This window comes from Myodes glareolus, chromosome 1, assembly GCF_982192425.1.
Source record: "Myodes glareolus chromosome 1, mMyoGla1.1, whole genome shotgun sequence".
In the NCBI taxonomy this organism is placed as follows: domain Eukaryota; kingdom Metazoa; phylum Chordata; class Mammalia; order Rodentia; family Cricetidae; genus Myodes; species Myodes glareolus.
This window is the reverse complement of record NC_142026.1, coordinates 16,842,139-16,860,288: the sequence shown is the minus strand read 5'-3', so window position 1 is coordinate 16,860,288 and position 18,150 is coordinate 16,842,139. Positions and strand designations below refer to the sequence as shown.

The 18,150-nt window shown below is 51.5% G+C and overlaps 1 protein-coding gene across 2 annotated transcripts in view; it reads right to left on the bottom strand.

Annotated features, from left to right (window-relative positions):
- Pnkd (PNKD metallo-beta-lactamase domain containing) overlaps nucleotides 1–18,150 on the bottom strand; it is a 71,099-nt gene that overhangs the window by 1,924 nt on the left and 51,025 nt on the right. For both annotated transcript variants that reach the window (XM_087904241.1, XM_087904248.1), the window contains 7 exons: nucleotides 4,602–4,717; nucleotides 4,373–4,485; nucleotides 3,234–3,292; nucleotides 2,655–2,747; nucleotides 2,153–2,316; nucleotides 1,421–1,507; nucleotides 177–292 (listed from right to left, as the gene is read on the bottom strand). In XM_087904241.1, coding sequence (XP_087760367.1) covers nucleotides 177–292; nucleotides 1,421–1,507; nucleotides 2,153–2,316; nucleotides 2,655–2,747; nucleotides 3,234–3,292; nucleotides 4,373–4,485; nucleotides 4,602–4,717 — 748 coding nt within the window. The remainder of the gene's footprint in view (nucleotides 1–176; nucleotides 293–1,420; nucleotides 1,508–2,152; nucleotides 2,317–2,654; nucleotides 2,748–3,233; nucleotides 3,293–4,372; nucleotides 4,486–4,601; nucleotides 4,718–18,150) is intronic.

Genomic DNA, 18,150 nt, shown 5'->3' with positions numbered 1-18,150 from the left:
TGCAGAGCAAGAGGCACAGGGATAAGTGGAGAGAACCTGGGAGAAGGACCCTACCCTCCCAGGGTACGAGGCCAGAGCTCTGGAAAGCACTCGCGGGCCCAGGCCGGGCAGCGACAGCCTTGGCTAGACAGTGGCCAAGCTCCCCATCGCACCCCATCCCATTCCCCAGGCCTCACTGTGCTCTTGCGTTCCATCCGCTGCCTCTGCACCCACTGCATCTTCCTCTCCCGGGCCAGGTTCTCAGGCTCCACCACACCTGCGAAGCCCAGGTTCTCTTCCGCATATTCATGTCCTAGCAGGGCAAAGAGAGGCTGGTGGTGAGATCAGAAGTCGGTCCTACTCCAAGGCCCCAGGCCCACAGCTACCCAGCCAGCAGAGGGGAGAGTGCGGGGTGGGGGGGGCTCTTGGAAAACCCCCAAACCAAAGTTGCTTTTCCAACCAAAGGCACTGTTGCGGGGGTGGGGGGAGCTGCAGAGGCAGTTTGGGCAGCGGTTTGGCCTCATGGGAAAAATCACTCACTCTGGAGCTGAGAGGCCACAGCTGGCCCCTTACCTCGCTCAGCATGACCTCACTGATGACCTCCCTAAGCCACAGTTTTCTAATTTGGCAAGTGGAGAAGAGAATAACATTGAGAGAAAAAAAATAAAAAGTTGGATGGGTAAGGAGGGGGGAGAGCTGGGAGGAGTTGGTGTGTGTGTGTGTGTGTGTGTGTGTGTGTGTGAAGCCCAGCTATCACTGTGGTTTGCCCAGTGCATACGACAGAGCCTGACAGATGACAGCTGCATGCAGTATCCATTACACAAATGAGCATCAAATGGGTACCCGTGGACCGGATTTACTGTTCTCTCAGATAAGCAAAGGCCACTTTCTGTTCGGACTGTGACCATAATCATCTGAACAATTAGGTATCTCTCCCGGACTCCCAAGAGGCCAAGGGCTGATGGGGGAGGGGCAGCAGCATGAAAGGCATGGCTATCTGTCGGGGATCTCCCCGGAGCTGCCCTCTCCAGACCCTGCCCAAAGAAAGCCCACCAAGGGTCAGCTCCTCGAGCTGAGATGCTCAAGACCACACCGACAGGACATTTAAGGCTTGCCACGTGGTTCTCCCTCGTGGTTTCTCCTCTTCTAGGACCACCTGGGAATGCTTGGCTCAGATTAAAACCTGAACTTTAATTTGGTTTTATCTGATTTATTGCATCGGCAGAGAGACTTAATATCGGGGTACAATTTTTTTCAATATCACATAGCCAGTATTACACTCCTGGAAGGAGGGCAGGGTCTGCTCCCACCCCAGAGGGTTGGCTGTGCTGCCTCTGGGCCCATGAACTGAGCTTGCCGGTCTCTAAGAAAGCGAGGGGCTGGGAGGGCCCTGGTACCAGGCAAAGCATGGGGCTGGAAGGAGGGAGAGGGGGCACCTCACCAGGCCACAGCAGGGTGTCATCCCCCAGGTCTAATACGGTGTCCAGGGAGCTCAGCATGGTCTCTGCTGTGCCTTCAAAGGTCCGTCCTGCGTGGGGTCAAAAGTGAAAGGGTGACACGGTGTGGTCTAAGGTACAGAGGGGTGGGGTGGGACCTCGGCCTCTGGTCCTTCAGCTGAGTCCTGCCCCGCCATCCCCAGGCATCTACTCCCTCCTTACAGGAGAGCTGGTGTGAAGCCACACACACACACACACACACACACACACACACACACGTGGAGGGCAAGGCTGCTGAGTCTCCAGCCTGGCCTCTTGTGGTCCAGGCTTGGTGGGTAGAAACGATCCTCTCACTAAGAGAGTCTTAGACTTGGCTGCCCTCGGGGACTCTGCAGTCTAGGACTTGGGTTCCTCACCCACCCACAGTGCTTCCTTCTTATTTAAGTATCCTCAACTTTCCATGGTTTCTTCCTGGTCACTATCTTGGGGAAACAGGTCCCACCCAGTGGAAATCAGTGCTCTATGGGGTGTTTACTTAAAGGGTGGGGTCTTCGTCATAGGCCTATCCCCTGTGAGGATCTTGAGAACATAAACAATCGGACATCACGAGTGGCAGTGACTGATAATAGCCAATGGGATGCTGGGAACCAGCATTTCTAAATGGGATGTGGGAGAGTGGCTGCTCTGGCCGGTCTCTCCCTCCTCTTCCCCCTCCAATCTCTTTGACAGAAACTCACCACAGCCAGAGAGGAAGAGCAGGTCACCGGAGAAGAGGCAGGAAGGACCTTTGTAGGGCTCCCCATCCAGCAGGTAGACCAGGTGGCCTTGAGTGTGGCCAGGGGTAGCCAGGGCCCGGATCTGAAGCCGTCCCACACTGACCACATCTTGATGACACAGTGGGCTAGGGCAGAAAACAATAAGGAAGAGAGGAAATTCAAGCTACGTCGTGCTGATCCCAGACTAAAGGGCCGGGTGCCTTACAGGAGGGTGGCTTCTACAGTAGGGTGAAGGCACAGGTGCCCAGAGCTCAGAGTAAAGCCTTTCTCTCCTGATTATGATTATGACATCTTGGCCAAACAGGGCCACTTTTTACATGAATTCCGGCCAGTTTTCTACATAGATTCCACTTAGCTGTCTAAGAGGTAGGCAGAGTGTCACCAAAGATACAGTTGCTGACACCCTGGCAGGCTGAAGGCAGGAGGTAGGAGATGCCCACCCACGTCTGGGTCAGGCACTTACTGGGTGAGGTAGGGGATACCATCCTGAGGGCTCCCGTACACACGACAGTCCTTGTGCCGCCGGCTGAGGTCGCGGTTCCCTCCACTGTGGTCCCTGTGGAATGGCAGAGATGAACACAGGGGACTCTCCCTCCCCTAAGGTGCCTCCTGGCTCCTGTCCAAGCCATTTCCCTGCTTAAGTCCCCAACTTGCTATGCTCCCACGACCAGTCCCCTCTCGTCTTCCTGGACTCTCCCGCTCAGCTCCAGCGGCCATCCTCACACTCTCCCAAGTGGATCTGACCACACCCCCTAACATTCCAGCCTCTGTGCCCTGTGCCACCTGCCAACTAACAGCTGTTCATTCTCTGGGCACCTGCTGCATGCCCATGAATGGAACCCAGCAGTTCCTGCCCTCCTCTGAGGCTCCAAGCTGTTGAGTGCCATGATAAGGGGTCCAGTCCCTTCCTCTCTGCCTCTGCTGGTGCCTGAGTGACTTCATGAGAAAGTGGGTCCTACCCATGCCTCACCCAGCTCCTCAAGCCCAACCCGTGAAGATAAAGCTGCCGGCAGCCCCAGCCCCAGCATCTCCAGCCCCTTACCAGTGCTTGTGGGTGCAGAGGATGGCAACCAAGTTAACTCTTTCCTTTTCAATGGTAGCCTGGAGGAGAGAAGAGGTACTGAGGGTGGGAGGGGATGCAGAGGAAGGCACACTGAAAGTTTAGTTTGGGGTGGGTGGGAAAGACAGCTGGAGAGATGAAAGGCAGGAGACAGGCTAGCGAATGCTAAGCTGGCAAAGGGGACAGGGAAGAGCAGAGACCCAGTGTGGGGTGCAGCAGAGAGGGGGAAGGAGGCATCAGGAGTTGACACTGATACACTCACATTGAAAAATAACACTAGACCCTGGGTTCTATTCCCAGTACCACGCAACACACACACACACACACACACACACACACACACACACATGGAGGGAGGCAGGGAGAGATAGAATATAAACATGAAGGGGAAGGCAGAGGGTCAGATGCTGCAGAGGTCAAAAAAGAAAGAGGGTCTGGGGCTGGTGAGATGGGTCAGTAGGTAAATTCCAACACCAGAACCTTCAATAAAGGTGGAAAGAAATAACCACAGGGTGTCCTCTGACCTCCACATGCATGCCATGGCACACACATACACACACACCATGCACACATGCACACACACCATGCACACATATACACACACACACGCACACCATGCACATAAAATGCTATACCAGGCATGGTGATACATGCCTTTAATCCTAGCACTGGGGAGGAGGAAAGGGGCAGATCTCTGTGAGTTCAAGGCCAGTCTGGTCAACACACAGAGTTCCAGTCTAGCTAAAGCTACATGGTGAGATCCTGTCTGGGGGGAAGAGGGGTGAAGAGAAGAAAAAAAAAGGAAAAAAAAAAAAGAAGACAAACAACCCCCAAAGCACCCAAACAGTAAATAAATAGATGAATAAAAATGGAAAAAAAAGAATATCCACCAAGGGAACAAAGAGGGTAAGGGACAGACTGGAAACTGCCAGGATTCACAGTCCCAGGCCAGAACCCTCACCCTCTGGCTCTATGCTCTATACAGAAGGGGGTGTTCTTGTGTGAGGATGCCCACCCATATGCAGGAACAGATCCCATAGTCAGGGGAATGCAGGCTAGGCCCCGTCTGGCAAGAGCGGCTGGCAGTGCTCACAGCGACTCCCAGCACTCCAGCCCCTCACCTGCACAGCCCTCGGGTCTGAGGGGTCCACGGCCACAGCCAGCCCGGCCTGGGTGTCGATGATGAGGTAGCTGTAGTTGTCTGAGAGGACGGGGATAGGAAGCACCTTCACTCCTAGGGAAGGCAGACAGAAAGGCCGGGGTCGGGCAAGTGGGAGGAGAAGGGCAGTAGCCAAGGAGGTAAGCTTGGGGAGTAGGGTGGGGTGCTGGCCAGGGGCTGCTAGAGCTTACCATTGAAGAGGCGGGGCTGAGTTTTGGAATGGCCTTTGGGGTAGCGATTCCGAGCCCTCCGAAGCTGCTGCCGGTAGAAGAGGTACCCGAGCCAGGTTCGGGTGTACAGGCTATACCTGCAGGGCAGACAGGCTGGGGTCAGATCAGCCCTCTTCCACGACTCAGGCCCCACGTAGCTGGCACCTCTGCCACCTCAGCCACCCTTCGTCAGGCTCTTTGCCATCACCACTTTCTGTGCGTTTGTTTTGTTCTTTTTTAGTCTCATGTGACCTAGGCTACCACCAGACTCACTCTGTAGTCGAGGATGACCAGGTACTCATCCTCCTGACTCTGCTTCTACCCCTCAAAGGCTGGGATCAAAGCTGTGGCTCACCACGTCCGGTTCCTGTGGAGCTGGGGACGGAACTTATGGCTTCACGCTCACTAAGCAGACTCTATCGACTGAGTTACATCTCCAACCCTGGAGCTGCCACTTTAGGAGCTGCTGCTGGCCTAGAGACCAACTGTGAGAGGCACTCGGGTAGACGAAGGAACAGGATAAGGCCCAGGGCGGCAGGCAGCAGGGTTTGCTCAAGGAAGTACAGTTATATGGCTTCTTGGCAGATAGAGGGGCAGGCAGGGGTGAGGCTGGAAGGGTTTGACCACCCACCCCAGTCTCACTGCCACCACAGCTGTAAGTAGCTCAGGAAACTGGACCAGGAGGCCGGAGTTTTCCAAACAAATGTGAGACCTGTGAGGTCGCCTAGGGCCCAGTTCAGAAGGGCCTCTTGGGCTCAGTGCTCTGAGGTTACTACCTTGAGTTGACCTTTGAAAGTATTTTCTAAAAAAATTTTATGAGACAGGTCTTGTTATATTGCTATATCCGGAAGGTGGATACCTGTCTCAAATCTTAAAAATAGATAATAAATAAATAAAAGGTGGGAGATGTCATTTAGTGGCAGGTCACTCACCTAGCACGTATTTAGTGGCAGGTCATTCACCTAGCGTGTATTTAGTGGCAAGTTACTCACCTAGCGTGTATTTAGTGGCAGGTTACTCACCTAGCGTGTATTTAGTGGGAGGTCACTCACCGAGCGTGCATTTAGTGGCAGGTCACTCACTGAGCACATATTTAGTGGCAGGTCACTCACCGAGCACATATTTAGTGACAGGTCACTCACCTAGCACGTATTTAGTGGCAGGTCACTCACTGAGCACGTATTTAGTGGCAGGTCACTCACTGAGCACGTATTTAGTGGCAGGTCACTCACTGAGCACGTATTTAGTGGCAGGTCACTCACTGAGCACATATTTAGTGGCAGGTCACTCACTGAGCACATTTTTAGTGGCAGGTCACTCACCTAGCACGTATTTAGTGGCAGGTCACTCACCTAGCACGTATTTAGTGGCAGGTCACTCACCTAGCACGTATTTAGTGGCAGGTCACTCACCTAGCACGTATTTAGTGGCAGGTCACTCACTGAGCACGTATTTAGTGGCAGGTCACTCACTTAGCATGTTTTTAGTGGCAGGTCACTCACCGAGTACGTATTTAGTGGCAGGTCACTCACTGAGCACATACAAGTACTGTGTTCAGTCCTCAGTACCCCAAACAAACAAGACTGATATGGTACAATATAAAAATGAATGGAAAATCCTTGCTCTGTATTTAAATTTTCCTTTTCTTTCTTTCTTCTTTCTTTTTTTCTTTTTGGTGAGACAGGCCTTGCTAGCCTGGCCAGAATTCCGTAAGTACACCACCACTATGTAGCCTTGAACTAACTGGCGGTGGTTCTCCGACATCTGCCTCCCAGATGTTGGAATCATAGCCATAGTGTCACCATGCTGGCTTTATTTAGAATGACATTAAATAGCAAATTGAAAACACTACAAGTCAAAAGAAAGATGGAATAATGGAAACACTTTATAGTTTATCGCTTTTCCCCTCCCCACCCCTCTCTCTCTCGTCAGAATCTGGCTATATAGCTCAAGGTGGCTTCAAACTTAAGATCCTCTTGCCTTTGCCTCTTTAGTGCTGGGACTGTAAGTACACAATCAAGCCAGGCTTATTACTTTGTACCTTGAATAATACATTTTTCCTATTGTTTGAACAAGGAGTTTTGTTTTAATTAATTAATTATCTTTTTATTTATGTACTACTGTTTGTTTAAGACAGGTTCTTGTAGCTGGGCGGTGATGGTGCCCTTTAATCCTAGCACTCGGGAGGCAGAGGCAGATGGATCTCTGTGAGTTTGAGGCCAGCTTGGTCTACAAGAGCTAGTTCCAGGACAGGTTCCAAGCTACAGAGAAACCCTGTCTCAAAAAACCAAAAAATGAAATAAAATAAATTTAAAAAGACAGATTCAGGTTCTTGTGTAGCCCAGACTATCCTCAAACTTGCTATGCTGCCAGTAATAATCCTGAATTCATGATCCCCCTGCCTTCATCTCCCAAGTGCTAGGACCACAGGTCTGTATCAACCACCTTGTATCTGAAGTTGGCATTACACTAGGCAGTACAAATTATGTATCTACCCTTCAGTATGGGAAGGAGCTGGCTTGGGTTCTGGCTGCGCAGGAAACAGACTAGGGCAGTTGGTACGGGAAAATTGTTTGTATTTTGTCAATCACGTTTCAAATAAAGCACTGATTGGCCAGGCAGGAGATGTAGGCGGGAAAACCAGACAAAAAATGGAAATGATGCAAGGAGAACAGGAGAATTCTGGGGAGGTGGAAGTTGATTCCTCCCACTCCTGCCCAGACCACCGAAGCAGCAGGATGTGATCTGCCCCACTGAAAAGGTACAGAGCCATATGGCTAAAATAGATCAAAATAATGGGTTAAGATAAGTCATAAAAACTAATAAGTAGCCTGACCTAATGGGCCAATCAGCTTTATAATTTATGGAGACCTATGTGTGATTTTTCTCTGGGACTACACAGCTGGGGGGCCGGGCAGGACAGAAACCCCAACAAGCAGGCCCCTCCATGTTACAGGCAGGCACATGGTGAAGAGGCAGTCAGTGCTTGGGGAATCTATCAAGCCAGTCAGAGTATAGAAGCCACTCTAAGCTTGAAAAGTTGAGATGGCATGGAGGGCTGACCCTAAGTCTCTCAGTGTGTATGAAGAAGGATAGCCCCTCAGAGAAATACTGGCTGCTTTATCTGCAACCAGTTTGGACAAACCAAGTTGATCCTGGACAGTTTGGCTGTAAAAGGCTCAGCTGCAGCCTAGCCAGCTCTGCACCCTTCACCTGCCCTGGCAATTCTGGCATTGCCAAGAGAGGTTCTGCATTCTGCATCGGGTGCCTAGCTTTATATAGGTCCTTTGCTTTTGGTTTCATTTGCAACTCAGCTTTAATCCTTTAGACTTTCACGTTTTCGGCCACGCTGACTGACCCCTGGCTACTGGCCACGTGCTGGGTACACTGCACATGACCGCCATCGCTCCCTGACGCTGACCTTCTAGAAGGGATACAGTGATGAAGTAAGGAAGATGAGCAGCCGAAAGCAGAGGAAAGACAACACGACAGGGCTGCTGTTTCAGATACAGACCTGGCCCACAAGATGGCTTTGCCAGGAAGGACGCTTGAGGCCAAGCCTGACTCCTGAGCTCAACCCTCAGGAACCCCGACAGTGGAAGCAGGAAACTGACTTCTGCAAGTTGGCCTCCGAGCTCTACCCAGGAACCACAGCACAAGTGCACACGCAGAGAAGAAACAAAAACGCCACAGATACAGTAGACCAGGAAAACAGACCTCCTGGGTCACACGTTCAGAGGGGTGGCCAAGTAGGAGCGCGAGGGAAGTAGACTTGAAACTGAGCTCCCATCAACTCAGGGCTAATTCTTTGTGTGTTCTGTTGTAATAGCAACTGGCTGGTGCAAGAGAGACATCCACTTAGGGGTTGTGAGGGGACATTGAATACAACCGAGACAGCCACGGATAGACTGCAGGAAGAAGAACTATAGGTTTCTAAATAGCTGAACAATGCATAGACCTTTTCTTGTTGAAAAGGGTGATTACATAGTTAGATACTTCTACTGGGAAAAGACCAGGGTCATTGAAAGCGGCTCCTGGTGGTGAAAACACCAGTGTTTCTTTCTTCTTCGTGCGACGGCATGAAGTGCCGCACTCCCAGTTCCTCCTCAGGGACTTCCTTGCTTGTGTATATTTTAATATTTGGTGGTAAATATGCTATGAATTTGAAGAAGGAAGGAGAGAGAGAGAAACTTAGATTCAAAGATTCTAAAAGAATCCTGTGGTGGGGCTGGAGAGATGGTTCAGGGGTTAAGAGCACTGGCTGTTCTTCCAGAGGTCCTGAGTTCAGTTCCCAGCAACCTCATGGTGGCTCACAACCATCTATAATGAAATGTGGTGGCCTCTTCTGGTCTGCAGGCGTGGAGGCTGAACACTGTATAGACAATAAATATATAAAATTCTTTTTTTTTAAAAAAAAGAATCCCATGGTTCAGAAATAAGCTCCCCCACACACTCATATTGTTGGATATATACATTTATTTTACTTTCCTTTTTTTTAAATCAACAAGCATAAAAATTACTACCTGAAAATACACATGCAAAAAGGGGAAGAAACTAATTTGAAACATAAAAGACTAGACACATAGCTTCAAGATATATTAAGATTGCAAATCTAATCCAGAAAACACGCAGAGTCCCTTTGAGCAGTTCTCTTAGAGAGGACGGGCTACAGCGGACTGAGACAGTTGGGAGTAGGTGCCAGATGGGTAACATCTGTACCAGTAGAGAGCAAGGTTAGTTTCCTGCAGGCCTGGCCTCAGTGACTCTGGCAGTGCCTGGCTGCCGACAGGAGGGGAAACAGACTGCCCTCTGGGGTGACCACGGAGGGTGTGTCATCCTGAAGGTCATTCAGCAAACACTTTTCCTTTCTTAAACTCGGTAAAGGGCTGAACTCAGGATGAACCTGTGCCAGCTGCCGAATGCCAAGCCAGTGGTTCTGAGTTCAAGCTGGTGCACAGTGCGGAAAGTAGGGCAGTGGGGTGGGGGATGTCTGGAACGGGGGGGGAGGGGCTGCACTGAATCCATCCTACCTCTCTTGGGCAGGTCTCTCACCTGGGATGTTCTTCCCTCTGCTGCTCTAGACTCTGCACCTTCTCCAAGAATGTCCCCCGACCTCGCACCCCCCTCTCACCTCGGTTTCATTCACCATGCAACCCCACCTGCAGTTTCTAAGGCAGCTCAGGAGTGCAACCTGATACCTGAACGCTGGGCAAATCACCAAGCACAATCGGAGAGAGATTTGCATAGTCTCAAACTGACTGCTTCACCAGAGACTAATTAGTCACTGGAGAAACTGGCTCACTGCACTAGAAACCGATGAGGAAAGATAATGTCAGGCCCGAGGGCTCAGTCAGCAGCAGGGCTCTTGCCTAGCACCCATATGCACTTGGGTTCCAGCCCCAACACTCACAGAAGAGGAAACAGATGCTAATTTCAGCAGTAACAATATATTTTTGACCACGGAGGAAGGCACAACTTCCCTTCTGTGGCCTTCATGCCCGAAATGCACAACCATAATTTATTCATAAGAAAAACCTCAGACAAACCCAGATGGAGGGACCCGCTGTAAAACACCTGACCAGTACTCAACATCAGAGAGGCCTCGAGGAGGCTGAACAGTGCAGGATCCTTAATCGGAGTCAGGACCAAGAAAGGGGCATTAGTGGGTCAGCTGGCAATCTTTAAATACGGTCTGACAGTGTTAATAGTCTCTTGCTGAACCGAATTTGTCGCTTTTGAGAGTTTTATTGTGGTCACGAAACATTAACATCCAGCAGGCCTGGGCTAGGTATACAGGAATCTGTTTGTGTGCTGTTGTGACCCATCTACAACTATTTCAAACTGAAACATAAAACAACATTAACGCAACACAACCACCCTCTCCTCCACAGAGTGATAGTCTTGCCCAAGCCCTCTCCCGTCATGTCTTCCCTTGTCACTCGTGGGAAGGGCAGCACTTAGGATTCCTCCTGCAGCTTGGCTCCTCCTGCTCTATGTCCTTGGCCCGGGAGATAAAGTTCTCCATCCTTAGTACAGAGGTGCCCTGGCAGAACCACATAAAGGTTAAGTGGCACCAAGTAGAAGAACACATGGGAAGCACCCAGTCATAGCTGGATGGTGGAGAGGGTTTCAAAATTGCCACTTCCTTTCCAAATTCTGCCAGAAGCTGACCCAGCTGCTGGGACAGGTGGCCTGCACCTGGGAGCGCCTGAGAAATGTCCTTGCCTTCCTTGTCCAATGCTAATGTGTGTGCTGGGATTTTGAGATGCTAACAAAAGGCACAATTTGGCGAGGCAGTGCTGGTGCGCACCTTTAATCCCAGCAGCAGGCATGGGATTGGGACGTGAAGGCAAGAGGATCTCTGTGAGTTCAAGGCCAGCCTGGTCAGCAGAGCAAGCTCCAGGTGAGCCAGGACTACAGAGAGGAACCTTGTCTTTAAAAAGCAAAAAGACAAAGAGGAAGAGGAGGAAAAATAAGGCAAATCTGTGACTTTAGATGCCACTCTCTTGGGCTCATTTCTCTTGGAAAATATTCGCGGTGCTTGCTGGACATGGTGGGAATAGCACAGAACAAAGCCAAAGGCTCCTTGCCTTGGGGATAATCAGGTTGTAATAAAAAAAAATAGCAGAACTCACACACATTAAACTGGAAAACAGATGGATCATTAACTACCAACTAACTGCAGCTGGCTCAGAGTCACTGGAAGGAAAGGGGCTTGACCGCATGCAGAATCAAAGCCTCTCCTCTTAGCCGGGAGACGGCAGTGGGACACTGATGGAGCCTGTAGTCAACTGTTTTGGGTTACACGGAGCCAAAGGTTGGGCACGGGGAAATGTGGCATGTTTTAGGAGCTTGGCCCAGAGGCCTCAAAGTCTTGGCAGGGGCAAAGTGCCAGAGCAGGAGCCAGTGAGTGGGAAGGGAGAGACCATTGAGAGAGCAAGCGGGAAGAAGATGGTGGCGAAGACGGTGGGGCTAAGGAGGAAGCAACAGGCAGAAGGGTGCCCTGCATTTGACCCAAGGGGAAGGGAGACTGTGGTATCAAGTGCACTAGGTTTGGAGAAGCAGGGCCTGGGCTGCGAGTGGGCTGAGGTTCTAGCTGTACCCTATCCCTGTACCCCCCACTCCTGCCCTAGCCCTGATCACCACAGTGACTTTACATGGCTCTACAGTTAGCTTTGGCCATGCCACAGTCACAGGCTTATGGACCTCTCCTCTTTAGCCCTCTCTCTCAAATGAGGATCTTTCTCAGTTGCTTCTGTCACTCTGGATGGCTCATCAGGGGACAAGCCCACAGGGCTCATCCCTAGGTCTTTTGTTTTGTTTTGTTTTTCGAATCAGGGTTTCTCTGTAGCTTTGGAGCCTGTCCTGAAACTAGCACTTGTAGACCAGGCTGGCCTCGAACTCACAAAGATCCACCTGCCTCTGCCTCCTGAGTGCTGGGATTAAAGGTGTGCGCCACCAACACTCAGCCATCATCTCTGTGTCTTAAAAGGGTCTCCTTCACCTAGATTTTGGCTTCTAGTCTAAACTACAGACAAGGCTCAAGCTCCCAGTGCACCACTTCTGCTGAGTCCTGTTCCTGCTCGAAGCCTGCTATGGCTCCCAGCACTCACAAGAGAATCTTACTTCCTGCTTTGACCCTCCACCAGTCTCTGCCTCCTCCCTTCCCACTGAGTCCAGAGAATATCCTGAGCTCCCCAGAGTGAAACAGTGGAAACCCCCTACGTATCCATCAACAGCAAAATATAAAAATAAACCAGGCCATACCCAGAATGTGGGAAACTACCCAGCCAGCAAAACAAATGCTCAAAACCAGGACTTAACATGCACATAGTCCAAACACATATCATTAAGCTAAAAGACATGGTGCCAAGAAAACAACCTGACATTTATTGAAATGCCAATGCAGGCAGAAACCATCCCGGCATCCCATTCAGGATGCAGACATGTGGTGAAGGATGGAGCTGTGGAAGATGGCCGCCACCCTAGCCAGCAGCACTGCTCAGTGCTGGGGCTGTGAGCCTTCCGCCCTGTCTGTAATGTTCTATTTAAGCGGGGGAGTGGAGCTTGGAGTGCTATGTTATCTAGTGGTTTTAAAGATGCCTAAAGTAACTCACTAAAATTAGGATTAGGCTCAGGAGAAGAGCACTTGCCTAGCACATCTGAGGCTCTGGGTTCAAACCTCTGTGCATCCCCTCCCCCCACCAAAAATACAACTCTAGGCCTGTGAGGTTGTGCACATGTGGACACCTCTAATCCCAGCACTTGGGCGACAAAGGCCGATGGATCTTTGTGAATGAGAAGCCAGCCTGGTCTATATAGCAAGACCCAGGATAGCCAGGGCTACATAATGAGACCCTGTCTCAACAACAAAATAGAAAAAAGAAAAAGCAAAGAAAACAAACAACTTCAAAACTGTCCTGCTTGTTGGGCAAGGTGGCTCACTGTTGTAAGACCAATACATTAAATTGCTGAGGCAGAAGGACCAAGAATTTATCTTGGGTAGTGTCATACCTGGACATGGGTTCTATAAGAAAGCAGGCTGAAGCCAGGCGGTGGTGGCGCATGCCTTTAATCCCAGCACTCAGGAGGCAGAGGCAGGCGGATCTCTGGGAGTTCGAGGCCAGTCTGGTCTACAGAGTGAGTTCCAGGACAGGCTCCATAGCTACAGAGAAACCCAGTCTTGGAAAAAAAAAAGTCCCCTGACCTCTACCAGAGTACTGTGGTCTGTGACCTGTGCGTGTATGTGTGAGAGACACACACAGGAACATGGAATGGGGGCATTGAGATGATTCCATGGATAAAATGCTTGCTGGCAAGTCTTATTCCTGGGACTCCATACAGTGGAAGGAGAGAACTGCTGCCCTCTGAGCATATGTGTGCTTGGAACACACATGACCCTTCCCCACAAAGGAGCCAAAAAGCTCTCAAAACAAAAAGAAAACTCTCCTCAAAACAGAAAAAAAAAGAAAGAAAGAAAGGAAGGAAGGAAGAAAGAAAGAAAGAAAGAAAGAGAGAAAGAAAGAAAGAAAAGGGAAAAAAAAGGAAAAAGTTTGGCGGTGGTGGCACACACTTTTAGTTCCAGCATTTGGGAGGCAGAGGCGGGCGGATCTCCTGTGAGTTCAAGACCAGCCTGGTCTACAGAGTTCCAGGACAGGCTCCAAAGCTACACAGAGAAACCCTGTCTCGAAAAACCAAAAAGAAGAGAGAGAGAGAAGGAGAAGAAAAAGCTCTGGGCTCCCTACCTCTGTTCTGTAGCTTCCTAGGCCTGAAATACCCTTTCTTTTTGTCCCTAGGCTTCTGTACTTCCCGAAGTCCTAACCATGTTCAGGACTTAGTTCACTCTTATTAGGAAATGTAGCCACTGACAACGCCATCCGAGAACTCCCCTCTGCTCCATCTGAAACAGCTGGGCCCTCGAGCACAGCCCTGGTATCCTCCTTGGGCAGTACCTTCCCACTGGTCCTTGTGTGGCTCCCTCGGTTTCCCCTCCACCCCCAGAAACCCCTACACTGGCCCAGAACAGCATGTGGCATTCAAGAAAGGCTGGCTAGCGATTAGCAGAGGTTGGGGAGGGGCTGGGCATGTGCATGGCTCAGTGCCTGGCCAGAATGGATCCAGGCAAGGCCAGGGCTGCTAGACCCGGTAAGCCTAATGGCAGTGACTTGCCCAACTGAAGTCCTCTTCACCCTTACTCCCTCCTCTTGCCCCACTGCCCCCACAGACCTGGACAAGCAGGATATTCTCTGCCAAGCAGGTCACCCAGATTCAAGGGCACGGGTGGGGCTGTGACGCTCGGACGTAAAAATCCTAATGCTGTTTGCCATGTAGGCTGCATCTAGGGCCTCAGAGCCAGGGAGAAGGAAGAGAGAACACAGGACAGAAGTTCACAAGAGGTCCCCAGGCCCCACTCTACTCCAGCCCATAAAGTTGGGGTCAAGGCTCCTCCCTGGAGCTCATTGCCACATCTTTAACAATTTTCAGTACCACAGCTTTTCTTCCCTGAGCCTGTGAGCAAGCTCTGACTGAGCCCAGTGCCTCCTCCCATGGATTATCTCAAGTCCTCCTCTCAAGTCTGGGGCAGGTACCACACTCCCATCTTACAGACAGGAAACAGCCTGGACAGGAAGACACACCTCCTTAGAAGCCTGACCTGGAACCCTAAAGTCCTCCCCAGACCCCGAGTCAGGAGTAGGACTCCTGAGTGGCCCTGAACGATTAGAGGGCTACCCCAATTCCTCTGAAGGGCTTTTTGGGGAAAAACGATAACTCAGGGTGGCTACAGACCTGGCACGTAGCCCAGGATCTGACCTCCGAGACCTTCAGGTCTGGTAACTGCTATGCTTCTCAGTCCTGAGCAAGCCCATGACATTCGCAAGCATTTTGCACTCAACCTCAGAGAGGGCAGGGAGGTCTAGTGGTGTCAGGGTGGGACCCTTGGCCCAAGCACTTTTGAAAGCCCTTGTGAAATTAAGGCTCGTTTGATTCGTGCAGGGGTGTTGGCCGTCACTGGTTTCATGGATGCCCTGGGAGCCAGAGAGAGAGGAGAACTGAGGAAAAGGGGCAGAGACTGGAGGGGAAATGTGAGGGGTCACTGTAGATGCTGTGGCCTGTGGCCAACCCATACCCACCTGACTGGGATGCCACAGCTCCGTGCAAAGGCTTGACGGTGGAGCCCAGCCTGTGGGCCTTGATTTCTTCAGTTATTACCTGATACACTGCCTCTGTTCTCCTATTGCTGGGCGCATGGAGCAGGGACTTATTCCCCAGCCTGCTTTCCTTTTTCTTCAATTCTTCTAAAAATTCATGTGATCAGTAAGGGTGGCACTGAAGCCACACTCTGCGTGGGGTCCCCAGGCAGGGCCAGCAGGCCGGGATCTGGGACAGCACTCACAGTACATCAGAACAACCTACTAGAGCTGGGTGTCCAGGACACATTAAGATTTTGATCTCTTGATCCAGGTGTGGTGGCCTTTACTGCCAGCACTCGGAAGCCAGAGGCAGATGGATTTCTATGAGTTCCGAGCTGGCCAGAGTGAGACCCTGTCTCAAAACCACTACCACGCAACCACCAAATTACCACAAACAACACAACAACAACAACAGGAAGGAAGATTTGGACTCCTTCTATCCCCTCCTAGAGTCTTCAGTGCTAGAGACGGAACCGGGGGCCTGGCACATGCGTGGGCATGCGCACTCCCGCTAAAGCGCACTCCCCCCACCCCCCACCCCCACCCCCCACCCCCCCCCACCCCCCCCCCCCCCGGCCCTGAAGTCTGACTCAGCATTTCTACAGCCCGGAACAGTCTTTCTACCCCCCATAACCACACGAGAAAGAAACTAAAGTCTCTTAACTGGTCCCCCGGGACCCAGTGGGAGAAAGTATGGGGCTGAGGTGGGAACAGCCCGGGCGGAGCTACAAGCCATCTCAGAGCCCTGCCTGAACTTAGGACAGTGAACGAGTACCAGGCCACTAGTTTGGGCTCACAGTGCACCATTCCTCACCTCAGTGAGCCACCGCTTCACTGGTATCCGAGGCCCGGCCTAAGCTCCATGAGAAGCCATGAGGACAGCTGACAGTGAGGGTGACATTCCCCCTCCCCCAGCCCCCTTCTGCTGCACAGTAGAAAGCACACAATGCTGGTTCTTCTTCCCCTTCCCCTCCTCCCCAGGGCAGCCCTGAAAGAAGCTGGAGGGCTGTCAAGTGACTGCCTCAGCTGGGCCCAGAGTCCCATCTCTGGCCAGTATGGGGCAGAAGGGAGCAGGATGAACCTACGGTGGTCCCAGCTTAGGTACTCCATAAGTGTGGGTTCCCTAAGTAAAATGAGACCTGAGACATAACTGTAGCCCAACAGGCAGGCTCAGGGCAGTGAGACAGGCCCTGGGTGGTGAGGCTGGTGGTCATGGGTATTTTTGGCCGAGACTCAGCTTGTCCAGGCTTGCATATGACCAGTGATGGGACACACCTAATAACAAACTTGGACTGGCTGTCTGAGGGCTGAGGGATCAACCTAGGAGGGTCACAGGTCACAGGGTTCTATTGAGCAGGCCTGGCTCAAGGCCCTTAGGAACAGTCATTTCCTAGTGTGTGCTTTCTTGGGAAGAAACAAGCTAAGGAGGCAGCCAAACAGGCCCTTAGGCGAGTGAGGCTTTCCTGCAGCCTCTGGCATGCCTGGAAGTCACTTGCCCTGTGCCTAGGAGATGCCAGGGCATGCAAGGTCAGTGTCTCCTGCCTGTGTTTCCCTCGTCTTCTCAGTCTCTGCAGCCCTCAGAGGGAGGAAGTGTGACTGCTAGAAACATTAGAACTGGCAGCCCCTCCAGTGAGCCGCACCTTAGCCAGAAGGCCAGAGCCTAGGCCACTCATTTCCTTTGGGTCTCTCTTCTCTTATTCATTTTTAGCACAGGCCCTTGTGACAGAAATTTGTTCCCTAGGCAGGCCCATGGGAGTCATCTGGGAAGCCAGACCTGTGGCAGCCTGAGTCCAGAAGAGGAAAACACACTGAAGGTTCTAAGCCGGGTATTGGTGGCCAGGTCCAGGAGACACAAAGGTGATTTGGACTAAGGAGGTTAAGCCAACTTCATGGAGGAGGACATGGCACCTGGGCCAAGGCTGACCGCCCATTCTTCCCTCCCTCCCTCCATTCAAAAACATTTGATAAGGGTTGACGGCACGCCAGGCATTGCTCTGGAAGCTGAGGTACGGTAGGAACAAAGTTTTGCGCCTTGTGTGGCCATACTCAGGTGGGAGGAGAAAAGCAGGAGACAGAAAAGTTAATACACACAGCGCACTGGGTGCTGTCACAGACTATTGGGGATACAGCTGGGTGAGGGGAGTGGAAGGCAGGCATGGGGACAGGGCTGTGTGCAGGTGAGGCGGTCACAACACAGGGCAGGGCTCTGGAACAAGAGGATCTGGCAGAGGGAATGGTGGGGAGGAAGGACTGGCTGGCAGTGTTCGACAAACAGTAAAGTAGTTCCTGTGGCTGAGGGGTAGGCAGGGCACAGAGAGCCAGCTCCACCTTCGTGTGTGCGCGCGTGTGTGTGTGTGTGTGGGGGGGAGACAGGGAGACAGAGACACAGAGAGCCAGCTCCACCTTCGTGTGCGCGTGTGTGCGTGCGTGTGTGTGTATGTGTGCGTGTGTGTGTGTGTGTGCGCGTGTATGTGTGCGTGTGCGTGTGTGTGTGTGTATGTGTGTGAGAGAGAGAGGGGGGGAGACAGGGAGACAGAGACACAGAGAGAAAGAGAGAGAGACAAAGGGAGCGGGAGGAAAGGAGATACCACTAGAGGGGTCTGAGAAGAAAAGCGACATGTTTCTGATTATATGTAACTTCTGCTTATTACATTTGTTGTGCGTGGTCTGCTCCTGTGTGGAGCTCAGAGGACGACTTGTAGGAGTCACAAACTCCAGGTATGAGACTTGAAATCTTGCTCACTGGCTTATCTCAGTGGACCCTGTTTCTGATTTAAATCAGCAGCTTCAATTGAGAATACTTAGGGACACTGCAAGCCATGTCTCCCACAGCACAGCTC